Source organism: Stegostoma tigrinum, chromosome 4 (genome assembly GCF_030684315.1).
Source record: "Stegostoma tigrinum isolate sSteTig4 chromosome 4, sSteTig4.hap1, whole genome shotgun sequence".
NCBI classification, from domain to species: domain Eukaryota; kingdom Metazoa; phylum Chordata; class Chondrichthyes; order Orectolobiformes; family Stegostomatidae; genus Stegostoma; species Stegostoma tigrinum.
The window spans coordinates 25,914,076-25,931,504 of record NC_081357.1 but is presented as its reverse complement, the minus strand read 5'-3'; the positions used below and the strand labels follow the sequence as shown (position 1 = coordinate 25,931,504).

General features: G+C 44.0%; 1 protein-coding gene across 2 annotated transcripts in view; it reads right to left on the bottom strand.

The window, feature by feature from the left end:
* Positions 1–7,510: 7,510 nt before the first annotated feature.
* ak9 (adenylate kinase 9) overlaps positions 7,511–17,429 on the bottom strand; it is a 298,446-nt gene continuing 288,527 nt past the window's right edge. For both annotated transcript variants that reach the window (XM_059645225.1, XM_059645227.1), the window contains exons 37-39: positions 17,289–17,391; positions 11,829–11,943; positions 7,511–8,316 (exon numbers count right to left, since the gene is read on the bottom strand). In XM_059645225.1, the coding sequence (XP_059501208.1) occupies positions 8,105–8,316; positions 11,829–11,943; positions 17,289–17,391 (430 nt within the window). In that variant the 3' untranslated portion in view covers positions 7,511–8,104. The remainder of the gene's footprint in view (positions 8,317–11,828; positions 11,944–17,288; positions 17,392–17,429) is intronic.

Sequence of the window (17,429 nt, the reverse complement as noted above, 5' to 3'; positions counted from 1 at the left end):
AATGTGAGGCTGGATGAACACAGCAGGCCAAGCAGCATCTCAGGAGCACAAAAGCTGACGTTTCGGGCCTAGACCCTTCATCAGAGAGGGGGATGGGGTGAGGGTTCTGGAATAAATAGGGAGAGAGGGGGAGGCGGACTGAAGGTGGAGAGGAGAGTATAGGTGGGGAGGTAGGGACGGGATAGGTCAGTCCAGGGAAGACGGACAGGTCAAGGAGGTGGGATGAGGTTAGTAGGTAGGAGATGGAGGTGCGGCTTGGGGTGGGAGGAAGGGATGGGTGAGAGGAAGAACAGGTTAGGGAGGCAGAGACAGGTTGGGCTGGTTTTGGGATGCAGTGGGTGGAGGGGAAGAGCTGGGCTGGTTGTGTGGTGCAGTGGGGGGAGGGGATGAACTGGGCTGGTTTTGGGATGCGGTGGGGGAAGGGGAGATTTTGAAGCTGGTGAAGTCCACATTGATACCATTGGGCTGCAGGGTTCCCAGGCGGAATATGAGTTGCTGTTCCTGCAACCTTCGGGTGGCATCATTGTGACCCTGCAGGAGGCCCATGATGGACATGTCATCTAAAGAATGGGAGGGGGAGTGGAAATGGTTTGCGACTGGGAGGTGCAGTTGTTTATTGCAAACCGAGCGGAGGTGTTCTGCAAAGCGGTCCCCAAGCCTCCGGTTGTTTTCCCCAAAAATGAAGCAGTTTGAAGCCCTATAAAAGATCCACAGCCATTGGAGCTGTGTTGAGTCGATGTTGCAGAGCAGGCAGGTTGAAGGAACTTGAAACTGAACTTGGAAGCAGGAATAGCAAAAAGTTAAGAAGTTGAATTTTCCCCAAAAAAGCAGCTAGGTATAAATTTTGGGGAATTTCATAGAGGGCTTCTCTCTGTGAACTCGAAAAGTTCTCCCTCAATTTTATGCAGCTTGCCTCATTTATTATGCACCATGTTGCTATGGTGCCCTCCTCTCACTAGGATGTGCTCACCAGCTGCAGAGATATTTACCACTTCCAGGACCTCTGGCGATTCCTGGTGCTGGCACCATTTCCAAAACACAGCTACACGCTAGGTCATGAAGTCATGAGGGCATGTAGGTGGCAGTGGTAACACTTCATTTAAATACACTATCATCTGGATAACTCACTCATGCTAGAATTGCAGCAGATGTTACTCCTGCACAAGTCAGATATCAGACTGACATTTTGCTTGATAGGTCATGTTTTGTTTATCTTGGTTAAATGTGGCAAACATCATTGAAACATCAACACACAAGGCTGCAAACTTGGTTTTAACAATGAAATATGTGTATCGGACATTGACCTATTGCATTGCCTAAAATTTCTGGTCCCAAGCACATTAAACATTATAAATTAATGCCAATGGGTGTGAGGCACAGGCAATGTCTTACGGCCTGGAATTAACCCTGGTTACAAAAGGAGCAATAACCTTGCAAGATCCCATCACAAGATTCAGAAGCTGTTAACTTTACACCTTAACCATAACCCTTTCAGCTTTTCTTAGATATTTGGGAATGGGGGAGAAGTTCCCAGTATTGCTACCACATGCACAGCCTGCTGTATGTGTATCAAAAGATTTCACTAACAGATATCTCAATCAGGTTAATGACGTGCAACGTAGAGGCATCCTTGATGGGGCCTCCATGTCCTAATATTTGGAGGATGCTCTGTGAATATTATTTGAGAGTGCTGTAACTGCTGAATTATCACTTGACTGGGAAGTTGATTTTCTGATAAAGGTTAATTGAAACCATCATCAATGGATTCAGGCAGGGAAGCTATGGTCATTTTTGTGACCGCAGAACTAAGGGCTTCTACTCAAATGAGTGAGAAACACATGCATCTGCAAGCCCAAGAGCAGCATCAGCTTCCACTGAATGTGGAACTAACCCCTACTGAGGAATTTCTTGTCCTCATGATATGGCAAATAAGCCAGAAAGCTACAGTTGCTCATTTTCTATGGAATGCCATGCAGATGAGAGAGGGGTAGTGATGCTATACTCTGCCCAAAGGTGGAGATCAGAGGGAAGGTCTTATGAGGAAAGGTTGACAGAGCTCGGGCTTTTCCCTTTAGGACGATGAAGGTTGAGTGGTGACTTGATAGAGGTGTACGAAATGATCAGAGGTACAGATAGAGTAGACCACCAGAGACTTTTTCCTATGGTGGAGGTAGCTTTTACGAGGGGGCTATTATGAGTGAGTGGAGGTGGATATAGGGGAGACGTCAGAGGTAGGATCTTTACTCAGACCGTGGTTGGAGCATGGAATGCATTGCCACAGCAGTAGTGGAGTTGGCCTCATTAGGTGCATTTAAGCTGCTTTTATATAGGCATATGGATGATAGTATAAGGTAGGGGTGGAGGTTAGAAAGACCTTAGGATTAGGGTAAAAGTTCGGCACAACATTGTAGGCCGAAAAGCCTGTACTGTGCTATACTGCTCTGTGTTATATGTTCAAACAACTGCAGGACACAATGGAATGGATGATGGGGATCTGCGAGTGCCACAGCATTGTGTTAGTTAAGAAGGTGAGGATATTTTCCAGACAGACCAACACCTTCAGCATCCTACAGCATAGCCATGTCGGCCAAAGCAACAAAGGGAGGATTTCCTTGTGAATGTCATTCAGTGGTAATCAGTTGCAAGACGTTGTCTTTCAGTGACTGCAAATGCTTCAACACTGCTGATGCCAGTACTCCTTGCATCATACTAAATGCACGTGCTGTTTAAGGGTTCATTCTACTTAATAAAAATTAAGGTTACAACCAAGTGGAAGTATTGAAAACATCTGATATTCCCTCATTTAATCCTAACAAAATTTCATGTCAGTCCAGGTGCTGTGGAAAAGGTAGCTATCACTCAGAGATGGTTAAGACATTGGGTGGCACTAAAGATGGCTCGCCTCTCTCTACTGTTGTTCTTGTAGTTGCAGCTAAAATGATCGTCACTCACGCAGTTGATGATAAAAAGTGACTTTGCACAGTAACATCTGCTGCAATTCAAGCATTAGTGACAGTTTTCTAGCTGACAGATATTACTGGTTTCGTGGAATTAGTTGGAGGGTGTGAGAATTTATGCTATACCATTTTTCGTCTCAAGTAATTGTCAGCTCTCTGTTACTGTAAGCCTGAGTCCAGTGATGGAATTTTAAAAGGCCCTGAGTGAAAGGGCTTATGATGAGAAATCTGGGAGAATCACGGGAGAAGTCCAGTGACACCCTTTGTAATTGTAGGAATAAAAGGTCATATTTTCTAACCAGGTTCTGGACATTGAGATAAGATTCTTGTGGGGATATAACGAGATGCCTATTAAAAGTGATTTTTCCCATGATCACTCTCTCCAACACTGAATCTCACCTCATTAATACGTAGGCAATTATTATACCACCTATCACCTTGATGGGGGGGGGGGGGCCTGTCTGGCAAGATGCTCACAGGTTTCTTATAAGTTTGTAGCTGGTACCCTTGGAGCTGCCATGACTCCCACATCCTTGAGAACTCTTGTGTTCCTACTGCTTCTGAGGGTCCAAATGCTGATGAGGGTGGTTACTGCATCCATGGCTGATAACACTGCTAGGAAATTTCATGACTGTAGCAGGCAGCAGATTCAATGAGCCCATTCTTCAACTAGTGGAGCAAATGATAAGCCTGAAAATGAAAGAAAAATGGAGAATGCTGGAGAAACTCAACAAATCTGGCAACATTCGTGGAGAGAGAAAGCAGAGTTAATGTTTCGAGTCGAGTGACCTTATTCAGAACTGGAACTCCAAAGAAGGCTCACCAAACTCAAAACATTAAAATCTGCTTTCTCTCTCCACATATGTTGCCAGACCTGCTGAGTTTCTCCAGCAATTTCTGTTTTTATTCGGGTTCAGGTTTCCAGCATCTGGAGTTCCCTGTTTTATTTCAGTGTTTAATACTACATCTCTTCCAGGTACACCCACATTGAAGAAATTCTGCTCCTATATCTGACAGGATTTCCATTTTAATCTTCCTTTTTGGTCAACATCATTACTTTTGTTGTTGTTCATGCTGTTTGACAAGGTATTTGTCAAAACTTGTTTCCACAGTCAAATCACCATCCTCAGTGACTGCCTCCTGCTCAGCTTCAACCCACGTGGATTCCATTTGAAATTTCTTTGTGTTTCAAATCCATCCAGGGCCACAGGTATCACTGTGATATTCAGAGCTCCTCAAGAGCTGTTATTGCTGAGATAAATTCTCAGTGCTTTGTACTGCCATTTATTTTATATTCATTTGTGGGATATGGGTGTCGCTGGCTGGCCAGCAATTATTGTCTGTCCCTAGTTGCCACTGAGAAGGTGTTGGTGGTGAGCTGCCTTCTAGAACTATTGCACTCCATATGGTGTAAGTTGACCCACAATACCCTTCGGGAAGGAATTCCAGGATTTTGAGCCAGTGACAGCAAAGGAATGGAGATATATTTCAGGATGGTGAGCGGCTTATAGAGTTATAGAGTCATTAGGCATGGAAACAGACCCTTTGGTCCCACCAGTCCATGCTTACCATGTTCCCAAAATAAACGAGTCCGACCTGCCTGCACTTGGCCCATATCCGTCCAGACTTTTCCTATTCATGAACTTAGCCAAATGTCTTTCAAATGTGTAACTGTACCCACATCCATCACTTTCTCTGGCAGTTCATTCCACTCTGAATTACTCTCTGTATAAAAAAAAGTTGCTCCTTGTGCTCTTTTTAAATCTTCCTCCTCTCACTTGAAAACAGTGGTTCATGGGTTTGGAAGGTGCTGTCTAAAGATCTTTGGTGAATTTCTCCAGTACAAGTTGTAGCTAGCACGCACGGCTGCTACTGAGCTTTGGGAAGGTGGGAGTGGATGCTTGTCAATGTGGTCCCAATCAGCAGGCTGCTTTGTCCTGAATTGTATCAAGCTTCGAATGTTGTTGGAGCAGTGAGAATTGTATCACACTCCTGAGTTGTGCTTTCTATATGACGGATGAGTTTTGGGGATTCAGGAGGTGAGTTACTTGCCACAGTAATACTAGCCTTTGATCTGCTCTTGTAGCCATTGTATTTATATGGCGTGTCCAGTTAACTTTCTGGTCAATGGTAATCCAAAGGATGTTGATAGTGAAGGATTCAGTGACAGTAACATCACTGAATGTCAAGGGCAGTGATTTGATTGTTTCTTATTGGAGATGGTATTTATATGGTGTAATGTTACTTGCTACTTTTCAGCCCAAGCCTGGATATTATCCAGATCTTGCTGCATTTGAACATGGACTGTTTCAGTATCTGAGGTGTTGTGAATGGTGCTGAACATTGTACAATCATTAGCAAGCATCCCAACTTTGACCTTATGATGGAGGGAAGTTCGTTGATAAAGCTGCTGGAGAAGGTTGAGCCTAGGACACTATCTTTAAGAACTTCTGCAGAGACATCCTAGAGCTGAGGTGATTAATCTACAACAAACACTGCCATCTTCCCATGTGCCAGGTAGGACTCCAACCAGCACAGAGTTTTCCCTGATAACTATTGATTCAAATTTTTCTTGGGCTCTTTGATGCCACTCGCAGTCACTTGCTGTCATATGCACACTTGACCTCTCTGCCTTGCCCCTCTAGTTCCACTTCATTCTCTGGCTTGTTCTCCATCTAACAAGAAACATTTTCTCTTCCTTTTAGGCTTGAAAGAATTCTGAAGAAGGGTAACTGGTATCGAAACAGTAACGCTGCTTTCTCTCCACAGACGCTGCCAGACTTGCTGAGTTTGTCCAGCAACTTCTGTTTTCTTTCAGATTTCCAGGAACTGGAGTTCTCTGTTTTATTTTACTGCTGAAAATGAAGTTGATCAGATCTGGTGAAGCCCTTCAGTCTACTCCAGACAGAATATGTTGCATAATCCTAGTATGATGTGCTCTGCTCAACTGGAGCAGGTAACAGGAAAATGTGATAAATGTTGAGGAACTAGAAGAGTGGGAGCACTCTTCCAAAGACGTGGAGAGGGATACTGAGCAGAAGAAATATCATTTTTTTTACATGACAGAGTATCAAGCCAGACAACATTTCATTGACACCAACCAGGTGCAGTGATCACTCACTGACTATAAAATACTTATTGCTCAATATGCAAACAATTTGTTCGTATGCAAGGATGAAATGCAACCTTTGATGGTTTGACATTTGTTCACTTTGGGTTTCTGCAAATAAAAGTTAGTGTTGTACGTAGTTACTAGGCCTCCTGTCCTTGATGGCTGCATAGTGCACAATGGTGAGATGCTGGTGTCCCATGGGCACTGGAGACAGAGTTGTATAGACTTTGAGAGGGTTTTGAGATGGGACGTTATTTAGGACTAGTGAGGTTCGTGGCCTGGTGCTTAAATGTGACTGGGGTAAGAATATGCAGTTGTAAGTGTGAAGCAATGTCAGCCCTGCTTCCAGCTGTGTTGTGAGAAGCACTGGGTTGTCCTGCATTGACAGTGAAAGACAACTCTGGGCTGAAAGTGCCTGACCAGGTGCACAGTTGGGGTTCCAAAATTGCACTAGTGCCAAAGATGACAGTGCAATCCTGGATATCCTGGCTGTGGTGTGCTTTTCTTCTGGCTATGGGGAGTGTTAAAATCAGGCAATCAGTTGGCAAAAGAAGTGCCATGGGGTCGGGTAGCTGCAGAGCTGGGCTGAGAGGTGGCAAGTGTGAGTGTTTTCGCTTTTATTAATAGAGAGATCGAGTTCCTGAACCAGGAGGTTATGCTGCAGCTGTACAAAACTTTGGTGCGGCCGCACTTGGAGTATTGCGTACAGTTCTGGTCACCGCATTATAAGAAGGATGTGGAAGCTTTGGAAAGGGTGCAGAGGAGATTTACTAGGATGTTGCCTGGTATGGAGGGAAGGTCGTACGAGGAAAGGCTGAGGGACTTGAGGCTGTTTTCATTAGAGAGAAGAAGATTGAGAGGTGACTTAATTGAAACATATAAAATAATCAGAGGGTTAGATAGGGTGGATAGGGAGAGCCTTTTTCCTAGGATGGTGACGGCGAGTACCAGGGGGCATAGCTTTAAATTGAGGGGTGAAGATATAGGACAGATGTCAGAGGTAGTTTCTTTACTCAGAGAGTAGGAAGGGAATGGAATGCTTTGCCTGCAACGGTAGTAGATTTGCCAGCTTTAGGCACATTTAAGTCGTCATTGGATAAGCAAATGGACATACATGGAATAGTGTAGGTTAGATGGGCTTGAGATCGGTATGACAGGTCGGCACAACATCGAGGGCCGAAGGGTCTGTACTGTGCTGTAATGTTCTATGTTCTTATGTTCTATGTTACTGAGGTGAGTTTGGCACAATTAACTCATTGGGCCTTGAAAGAGAAACACTGAGGAAAATGACACTTCATTGAGGTAGGTAGGAGCTCTGAGACAAATATCTTCATCAGATTTTTTTTTCCACCTTTTTATCTTTCTACATAAAATACTTATGCTGACAATATTTCTCCACTGAACACACATGCATTGAATTAGCTTTTATTGTTGTCTGCACATCAACCCATCGACGATAGTTCCTAATATACTACTTATTTCAAGCGAATATGTGTTCTCAATTCTAAATGTAACTTATGATCAGAATGAAGCAAAAAAATTGAAAATCTTAGGCGTAAGAATGCAACACAAAGCCTGTGTGCTAGGTAGACGCAAAATGAAACAAACTGGTATGCAAATTAATTAGTCCTTTAGTAATAAGAAGGTTTCATGGCTGTGATTGTCTGCAAAAAAATCCAAGCTGGGTTAACACAGACAAGGAGAAAGTACTTAATTAGAGCAATCAGGGGAAGAAACAAAACAAGCATCACAAGGCTGCTCTTACATACCTTCTAATTGCTGATGAGGTAATGAAATTTGTAAGACTCACAGGAGCAAGATGGCTATCCACTTCTATGTCTGAGTAAAATCTAACATTGTAAATTATTCTAAAATGTGATACAAAAGACGTCTTTAATTAACAGTGTAGCATTTACCACTGCTTGAAGAACCTAACAGGTATTAAAGAAAGTGTTACTCAAAAGAAAAATGTTTGCTGGCTAATGAATAATTCAATTTTAAAAAACAGTGACAGGCTTAGTGAAGTCAAATCTTCTTAAAGAACATCATTTACGGTAGGATCCAAGTTTTTGAGTGATAGGAACTTTTGTAATTTGTAATCAAAGTCAATTGGTCTATCTTTTGGCTCCTTGTACTTTTTGGTCATCTTTGAACCGAGGTAACTGATAAGTTCACAATGTTCTTCATATTTCTCCAGCTTCTTTCTGTATTTCTTTTTCACATAGTCAAAGCTGTTTGGATTGTATGCTGGAAATAGAAAATATATTTAAAATTATTTTTCCTCCCATAAATTGAAAATCATGGAAAAATCTAGTGAACAACATTAACATACCTGGTTTAAAGTTGAAATATTGAACTGTAATAGGAAATATAATTGGAGAAGTCCTGGAGCTCAGATTGAATAATTTTGTAACACTCACTTAGAGAAAGTATTTGTGACTTATGATTAAAGATTTCTACATATGGAAACAGATCTCTTTTGTGAAAGTATGCTATGAGTTACTTGTACGTCACCAAATTGGTTCCTGGATTTAAGGTTGGCTGAAGATCTGTTGCTTGTTATAAATGTTGTGGTAGATTATTTTACAAAATATTCTCAGGAGCCTTGAGGTACAATCAATGATCGTTTATTGAGCCAGCGTTGGGAGAGTCCACCCAGTGAGAGATTCTAAGATAGCACTTTAACTCAATAAGAATTAATCAGATATTTATACATTGTAGGTCACGTAAACAGTACAATATGCAAATTTTGAAATCGTCTGTTTTACACAAATGATAAAATGTGAGGCTGGATGAACACAGCAGGCCAAGCAGCATCTCAGGAGCACAAAAGCTGACGCTTCGGGCCTAGACCCTTCATCAGAGAGGGAGATGGGGGGAGGGAACTGGAATAAATAGGGAGAGAGGGGGAGGCGGACCGAAGATGGAGAGCAAAGAAGATAGGTGGAGAGGGTGTAGGTGGGGAGGTAGGGAGGGGACAGGCCAGTCCAGGGAAGACGGACAGGTCAAGGAGGCGGGACGAGGCTAGCAGGTAGCTGGGGGTGCGGCTGGGGGTGGGAGGAAGGGACGGGCGAGAGGAAGAACCGGCTAGGGAGGCAGAGACAGGTTGGACTGGTTTTGGGATGCAGTGGGTGGGGGGGAAGAGCTGGGCTGGTTGTGTGGTGCAGTGGGGGGAGGGGATGAACTGGGCTGGTTTAGGGATGCAGTGGGGGAAGGGGAGATTTTGAAACTGGTGAAGTCCACATTGATACCATATGGCTGCAGGGTTCCCAGGCGGAATATGAGTTGCTGTTCCTGCAACCTTCGGGTGGCATCATTGTGGCAGTGCAGGAGGCCCATGATGGACATGTCATCAAGAGAATGGGAGGGGGAGTGGAAATGGTTTGCGACTGAGAGGTGCAGTTGTTTGTTGCGAACTGAGCGGAGGTGTTCTGCAAAGCGGTCCCCAAGCCTCCGCTTGGTTTCCCCAATGTAGAGAAAGCCGCACCGGGTACAGTGGATGCAGTATACCACATTGGCAGATGTGCAGGTGAACCTCTGCTTAATGTGGAATGTCATCTTGGGGCCTGGGATGGGGGTGAGGGAGGAGGTGTGGGGACAAGTGTAGCATTTCCTGCGGTTGCAGGGGAAGGTGCCGGGTGTGGTGGGGTTGGAGGGCAGTGTGGAGCGAACAAGGGAGTCACGGAGAGAGTGGTCTCTCCGGAAAGCAGACAGGGGTGGGGATGGAAAAATGTCTTGGGTGGTGGGGTCGGATTGTAAATGGCGGAAGTGTCGGAGGATAATGCGTTGTATCCGGAGGTTGGTAGGGTGGTGTGTGAGAACGAGGGGGATCCTCTTGGGGCGGTTGTGGCGGGGGCGGGGTGTGAGGGATGTGTCGCGGGAAATGCGGGAGACGCCCCAAGATGACATTCCACATTAAGCAGAGGTTCACCTGCACATCTGCCAATGTGGTATACTGCATCCACTGTACCCGGTGCGGCTTTCTCTACATTGGGGAAACCAAGCGGAGGCTTGGGGACCGCTTTGCAGAACACCTCCGCTCAGTTCGCAACAAACAACTGCACCTCCCAGTCGCAAACCATTTCCACTCCCCCTCCCATTCTCTTGATGACATGTCCATCATGGGCCTCCTGCACTGCCACAATGATGCCACCCGAAGGTTGCAGGAACAGCAACTCATATTCCGCCTGGGAACCCTGCAGCCATATGGTATCAATGTGGACTTCACCAGTTTCAAAATCTCCCCTTCCCCCACTGCATCCCTAAACCAGCCCAGTTCATCCCCTCCCCCCACTGCACCACACAACCAGCCCAGCTCTTCCCCCCCACCCACTGCATCCCAAAACCAGTCCAACCTGTCTCTGCCTCCCTAGCCGGTTCTTCCTCTCGCCCATCCCTTCCTCCCACCCCCAGCCGCACCCCCAGCTACCTGCTAGCCTCGTCCCGCCTCCTTGACCTGTCCGTCTTCCCTGGACTGGCCTGTCCCCTCCCTACCTCCCCACCTACACCCTCTCCACCTATCTTCTTTGCTCTCCATCTTCGGTCCGCCTCCCCCTCTCTCCCTATTTATTCCAGTTCCCTCCCCCCATCCCCCTCTCTGATGAAGGGTCTAGGCCCGAAGCGTCAGCTTTTGTGCTCCTGAGATGCTGCTTGGCCTGCTGTGTTCATCCAGCCTCACATTTTATCATCTTGGAATCTCCAGCATCTGCAGTTCCCATTATCTCTGTTTTACACAAATACCTTGCTTCTCACACATTCCAAAACTGGCAAGGTGCCTGTACCTGTGGTCTCACCACTCCCTGTCTTCCTGGATGCCATCATATCTCCTCTCTGAAGCCTAAGCTCTATTCCCATCCTGAACTAAACCCATTGCTTTGTCTTTCATGGCCTGATAGAGGGGCATCTCATTTCCATTTCCAAATCAGGCCTCAGTTAATGCTGGATCAGCCATATTGCACTTTTACTGAAACTCTCTCTGCTGCATCAGCATCCGAGTATATTTCTGCAGTTTAACTAATTTTTCTTTTTTAACGTAATTATTTTCTTGAATAAGAATAAATGAAGAAATGAATCTTAAATGAAGTTAACTAAAAGAGTACCTCATTCTAATCCCAACTGGAAATTCATGTGGATTTACAAGATAGCTCGTGCCATGCCCAAATTTCCCCCTAAAACAAATAAACTCGTTTTGAATGGTCGATGTCATGTGTGGCAGCTTAGTTTATCGCTAAATAAGAGTCTGAGGGCTTACAAGTATCAGGCAATAACTACAATCTTAGATAAACGGCTGTAAAGGTACTTCTGGTTTGAGTTTAAATTTTTCCAAAAGAAATTTAAACATAAGTCCATTTTAGCAAATAAAATTTTTCTTATGCTCTGTCGGCATTACAGGATCTCTTGAATAAGTGTAGTTGACTCCAATGTTCCTCAACTACAGGTACAATTCATATATTGTTCCATATTAAAGAAACGTATGTATCATTGTCAATGTATTTCATTAATGAGGAATGGTTCCTCATAGCTTTGCTGACAAGGCATGTAGAAATTGGAATCAGGTATCAGTTTTATTTTTAAGACTCAAGATTTATGATTTACCAGAAAGCCGCTGGGTGACTCAAATTTATAACAAATAATTTCAGCAAAATTTCCTACAAAAGTAAAATGGCAACCACCAAAAAATAGGTCATGAAGACAAATCCACAATTTTAATCGCCAGGAACTATGGTAATTTTCCAATGGTATCTAGTACAATTTGTTACCTTTCAGATGATAAGAAACGTACAGCAGTGCAGATTTCTTCACGCTTAAGAAGGGATATTTTGGCTTCAAACAACCTACAGCCGTCAATGCTTTGATTATTGATAATGCTGCACCCTACAAAACAGTTTTAAATGATAAATCTTTATGTCATTAGGTTTTCTGTTTATATGGATCAAACATATCAATACATGCAATAACATTTCTTAAATACTTTCAGGATGTAATGGGGCAGTGGTATTGTCACTGGACCAGTAATTCAGAGTAATGTTTTAGAGTCATGGTTTTGAATTCTAGCACAGCAGACAGCAGACTTTGAATTTAATAAAAATCTGCATGACTATTGTCGTTAAAAAAAATCTGGTTCGCTGATGCATTTACATGTGACTTCAGATCCACAGCCGTGTGATTGACTCTTAACTGCTCTCTAAGATGTAATATTCAACTGTGTCAATAAAGTCTTCAAAAAATGAAATCAGACAGACCACGTGGCATTGATAAGGCACCAGAAATGACAATGGCAAACTCAGCTTGTGTACCATGTGCCAAAATTGGAAGAGCTGTCTCACAAAATTGTCAAGCAACAGCATGACATACTCACAAAATCATACCTCAAACATAATGTTCCAGACTGTCTTGCCAGTAGACCAGGACTGACCCAGCAGAGGTGGTGGCACAATGGAATACAGTTGGGAGGTAGTTATCCTGGGAGTGGGTGAGTTTGGCTCACTGGACTGGATTGCTGGTTTACAATGCAGAGTAATGCCAACGCTGTAATTCCAACCAAACTATTCTCCAAATTCCAAGACATAAGTCTCTGCTCCGCCCTCTGCAAATGGATCCTCGACTTTCTGAACAACGAGCCTCAATCAGTGAGAATAGATGACAACACCTCCTCCACAATAATCCTCAGCACCAGTGCCCTGATAGACTGCATACTCAGTCCCTTACTATACTCCCTATGCACTCATGACCGTGTTGGCAAATTCTGTCCTAACTCCATCTACAAGTTCACTGACTATAGACATGTGGAGATGGTTTAAGGAACAGTTGTTGGGAGTGATGAGTAAATATGTCCCTCTGAGACAGGCAAGAAGGGGTAAGATAAAGGAACCTTGGATGACGAGAGCGGTGGAGCTTCTAGTGAAAAGGAAGAAGGTAGCTTACATAAGGTGGAGGAAGCTAGGGTCAAGTTCAGCTAGAGAGGATTACATGCAGGCAAGGAAGGAGCTCAAAAATGGTCTGAGGAGAGCCAGGAGGGGGCACGAGAAAGGCTTGGCAGAAGGAATCCGGGAAAACACAAAGGCATTTTACACTTACGTGAGGAATAAGAGAATGGTCAAAGAAAGAGTAGGGCCGATCAGGGATAGCATAGGGAACTTGTGTGTGGAGCCTGAGGAGGTAGGGGAAGCCCTAAATGAGTTTTTTGCTTCTGTCTTTACGAAAGAATCGAACTGTGTAGTGAATGAAACCTTTGAAGAGCAGGTGTGCATGCTGGAATGGATAGAGATAGAGGAAGCTGATGTACTGAAAATTTTGTCAAACATTAAGATTGACAAGTCGCCAGGCCCGGATCAGATTTGTCCTCGGCTGCTTTGGGAAGCGAGAAATGCAATTGCTTCGCCACTTGCGAAGATCTTTGCATCCTCGCTCTCCACTGGAGTCGTACCTGAGGACTGGAGAGAGGCAAATGTAATTCCTCTCTTCAAGAAAGGAAATAGGGAAATCCCCGGCAATTATAGACCGGTAAGTCTCACGTCTGTCGTCTGCAAGGTGTTAGAAAGGATTCTGAGGGATAAGATTTATGACCATCTGGAAGAGCATGGCTTGATCAAATACAGTCAACACGGCTTTGTGAGGGGTAGGTCATGCCTTACAAACCTTATCGAGTTTTTTGAGGATGTGACTAGTAAGGTTGATGAGGGTCGAGCTGTGGATGTGGTGTATATGGACTTCAGTAAGGCATTTGATAAGGTTCCCCATGGAAGGCTCATTCAGAAGGTCAGGAGGAATGGGATACAGGGGAACTTAGCTGCTTGGATACAGAATTGGCTGGCCAACAGAAGACAGCGTGTGGTAGTAGAAGGAAAATATTCTGCCTGGAAGTCAGTGGTGAGTGGGGTTCCACAGGGCTCTGTCCTTGGGCCTCTACTGTTTGTAATTTTTATTAATGACTTGGACGAGGGAATTGAAGGATGGGTCAGCAAGTTTGCAGACGACACAAAGGTCGGAGGTGTCGTTGACAGTGTAGAGGGCTGTTGTAGGCTGCAGCGGGACATTGACAGGATGCAGAGATGGGCTGAGAGGTGGCAGATGGAGTTCAACCTGGATAAATGCGAGGTGATGCATTTTGGAAGGTCGAATTTGAAAGCTGAGTACAGGATTAAGGATAGGATTCTTGGCAGCGTGGAGGAACAGAGGGATCTTGGTGTGCAGATACATAGATCCCTTAAAATGGCCACCCAAGTGGACAGGGTTGTTAAGAAAGCATATGGTGTTTTGGCTTTCATTAACAGGGGGATTGAGTTTAAGAGTCGTGAGATCTTGTTGCAGCTCTATAAAACTTTGGTTAGACCGCACTTGGAATACTGCGTCCAGTTCTGGGCGTCCTATTATAGGAAAGATGTGGATGCTTTGGAGAGGGTTCAGAGGAGGTTTACCAGGATGCTGCCTGGACTGGAGGGCTTATCTTATGAAGAGAGGTTGACTGAGCTCGGTCTCTTTCCATTGGAGAAAAGGAGGAGGAGAGGGGACCTAATTGAGGTATACAAGATAATGAGAGGCATAGATAGAGTCGATAGCCAGAGACTATTTCCCAGGGCAGAAATGGCTAGCACGAGGGGTCATAGTTTTAAGCTGGTTGGTGGAAAGTATAGAGGGGATGTCAGAGGCAGGTTCTTTACGCAGAGAGTTGTGAGAGCATGGAATGCGTTGCCAGCAGCAGTTGTGGAAGCAAGGTCATTGGGGTCATTTAAGAGACTGCTGGACATGCATATGGTCACAGAAATTTGAGGGTGCATCCATGAGGATCAATGGTCGGCACAACATTGTGGGCTGAAGGGCCTGTTCTGTGCTGTACTGTTCTATGTTCTATGTTCTATGTTCTATGATACTAGCGATGAGGGCAGGATCTCAAACAATGGCGAGACAGAATACAGGAAAGAGATAGAATGCTTGGTGGCATGATGTAAAGATAACAATCTCTCCCTCAAAGTCAGCAGAATAAAAGAAGTGATCATTGGCTTCAGGAAGCAAGTTGCACCCCTGTCTACATCAATGGTACTGAGATGGAGATGGTCAACAGCATCAAGTTCCGAGGAGCAACAATCACCATCAATCTGTACTGGACCACCCAAGCTAATGCTAACGTCAAGAAAGCACAACAATGCCACTACTTCCTCAGGAGGCTCAGGAAATTCAACATGTCCAAAAAGACCAAAAGAACTGCAGATGCTGTAAATCAGGAACAAAAAAAAAGTTGCTGGATAAGCTCAACAGGTCTGGCAGCATCTGTGAAGGAAAAACAGAGTTAACGTTTTGGGTCCGGTGACTCTTGCTCAGAACTCTGAGTTCTGAGGAATGCTCACTGGACCTGAAATGCTAACTCTGCTTTTTTCCTTCACAAATGCTGTCAGACCTGCTGAGATTATCCAGCAACTTTGTTTTTATGTCCATAAATACTCTTACCAATTTTTATAAATGCACCATAGAAAGCATTCTATTTGGATGCATCATGGCTTGGTATGGCAACTGCGCTGCTCAGGACCATAAGAAACTATAGAGAGTTGTGAACACAGACCAATCCATCACGCAAGCCAACTTTCCACCCACTGACTGCACCTACACTTCTTGCTGCCTCGGAAAAGCAGCCAACATCGTCAAAGACCCTGGTTATAATCTCTTCCAACCTCTTCTGTCAGACAGAAGATACAAAAGCTTAAACACGTGTACCAACAGATTCAAGAACAGTTTCTTCCCCAATGTTATTGGACTCCTGAATAGTACTCTCAAATTTTAAATTTAATGTTGATCTCGCTCTTTGTGCACCTTCTCTGCAGCCGTATCATTGTTCACTCTGTTCTAACACTGTTATGCACTTTGTATGGTATGATCTGCCTGTACTGCACATGAAGCAAAATTTTCCACTATATCTAGGTACATGTGACAATAATAAATCAAATATATTCTCAAAGCAGTTGAGGTTACAATAAAGGACTCTTCCTTTCAACCTCTCCCCTTGCCTAAGGCATGATGACCTTCAGGTTAAACCACCACCAAACAACTTCCCCTGAAATGAGAGGTCAGCCCTATGGCCTGGAAAGACTATGGTGACTTTACCTTTACCTCAACATTGCAGAGTTAGCTGCTAACCAGAGTCAGAAAGGCTGAGACAGAGTGAATACAGTAATCGGAGATTTGGGAATTTGACTGCTAAATCTTTAGCAAGTTTCATTATACAGTAGAAGTCAGAATAAGACTGAGAATCAATAGTCTTTAAGGACAAGTTAAACAGAGAGTTAGTAGCAGTGAATTATCAAATGCATGAAATTCCTTGAAGAATTAGGTGTTGGTTACTGTCATAGGGGTCAGGGAGTGGGGTGCTATGTGGGTGTCAGTGATTGGCATCGGGCAATGTCGCCTGGAGTCCGGGAATACGGCACTGTGCTGATGCTTGGGAGTCAGGGCAGGACCATTGCTTGGGTCTGGAGATGAAGGTGGAGCCTCATATTTGCTGACAAGTTCTGTTCATTCCTCTTCTGATCTGAGAACACAGTTTCAGAATCAGGGTAGCATGCTTCTAATCAGTCTTTGTTTCTCATCTGCTCCTGATGGGTTTATTAGTGACAATGCAATATTTAATGACTAATTTTGACTTTCCCCATGAGTGGAAACATCCTTTCTGCATTTACCTGATTGAATCATTGCATAATTCTAAAGACAGCCATTGAATCATTTTGGCCTTTATCTAGAAGCCAGTTCTTCAGGGTCATTCTTGCCTTTAAACAACTGAAAGGATCCAATTAATTTTGAACAGAAACATGCCTCAAGCCATGAGGATGGACTCTGGAGGTGAGATACTTGAGGAGGATGGAGTGTTAAAGGCAGTGTAGGAATTGAGGAGGATGTTAAAAGATAATAAGCTTCAAATACAACATGTGAAAGTCAATGGTATTGACTTTGCTACAATTTCCATGCTGGGGATGTGCACAAATCTGATTGAAATGTTTGAACCAGCGGTGGTAAACAAGGTATCAATAATACTGTGGAAAATTTTGGTAATTCGACCTCGAGAAGCAAACACAAGACTTGACTTTAGTGGAAGGTCTATTCTGTTGATACCTGTTACGATTACTTTCTTTAGTTTTCCAACGAATGCAAATAAACATGATTGTGGGTTGATGCACTGCTGGTACTTTTTACAGTAATTATATATATTAAACAGTCAACAATAGATTCCTTACTTGTTCCATATATCCAAGCATTGGAAGTGAAGTGGGAAGAACTGGATCCTTCACCGGTGGAAGTTTATTTGGGAGTGTTAGATCCCAGTATTTTCCAGGCACTCTGAAAAGAAGCAAAAATAAGACTGGTGGCTTTAAGAC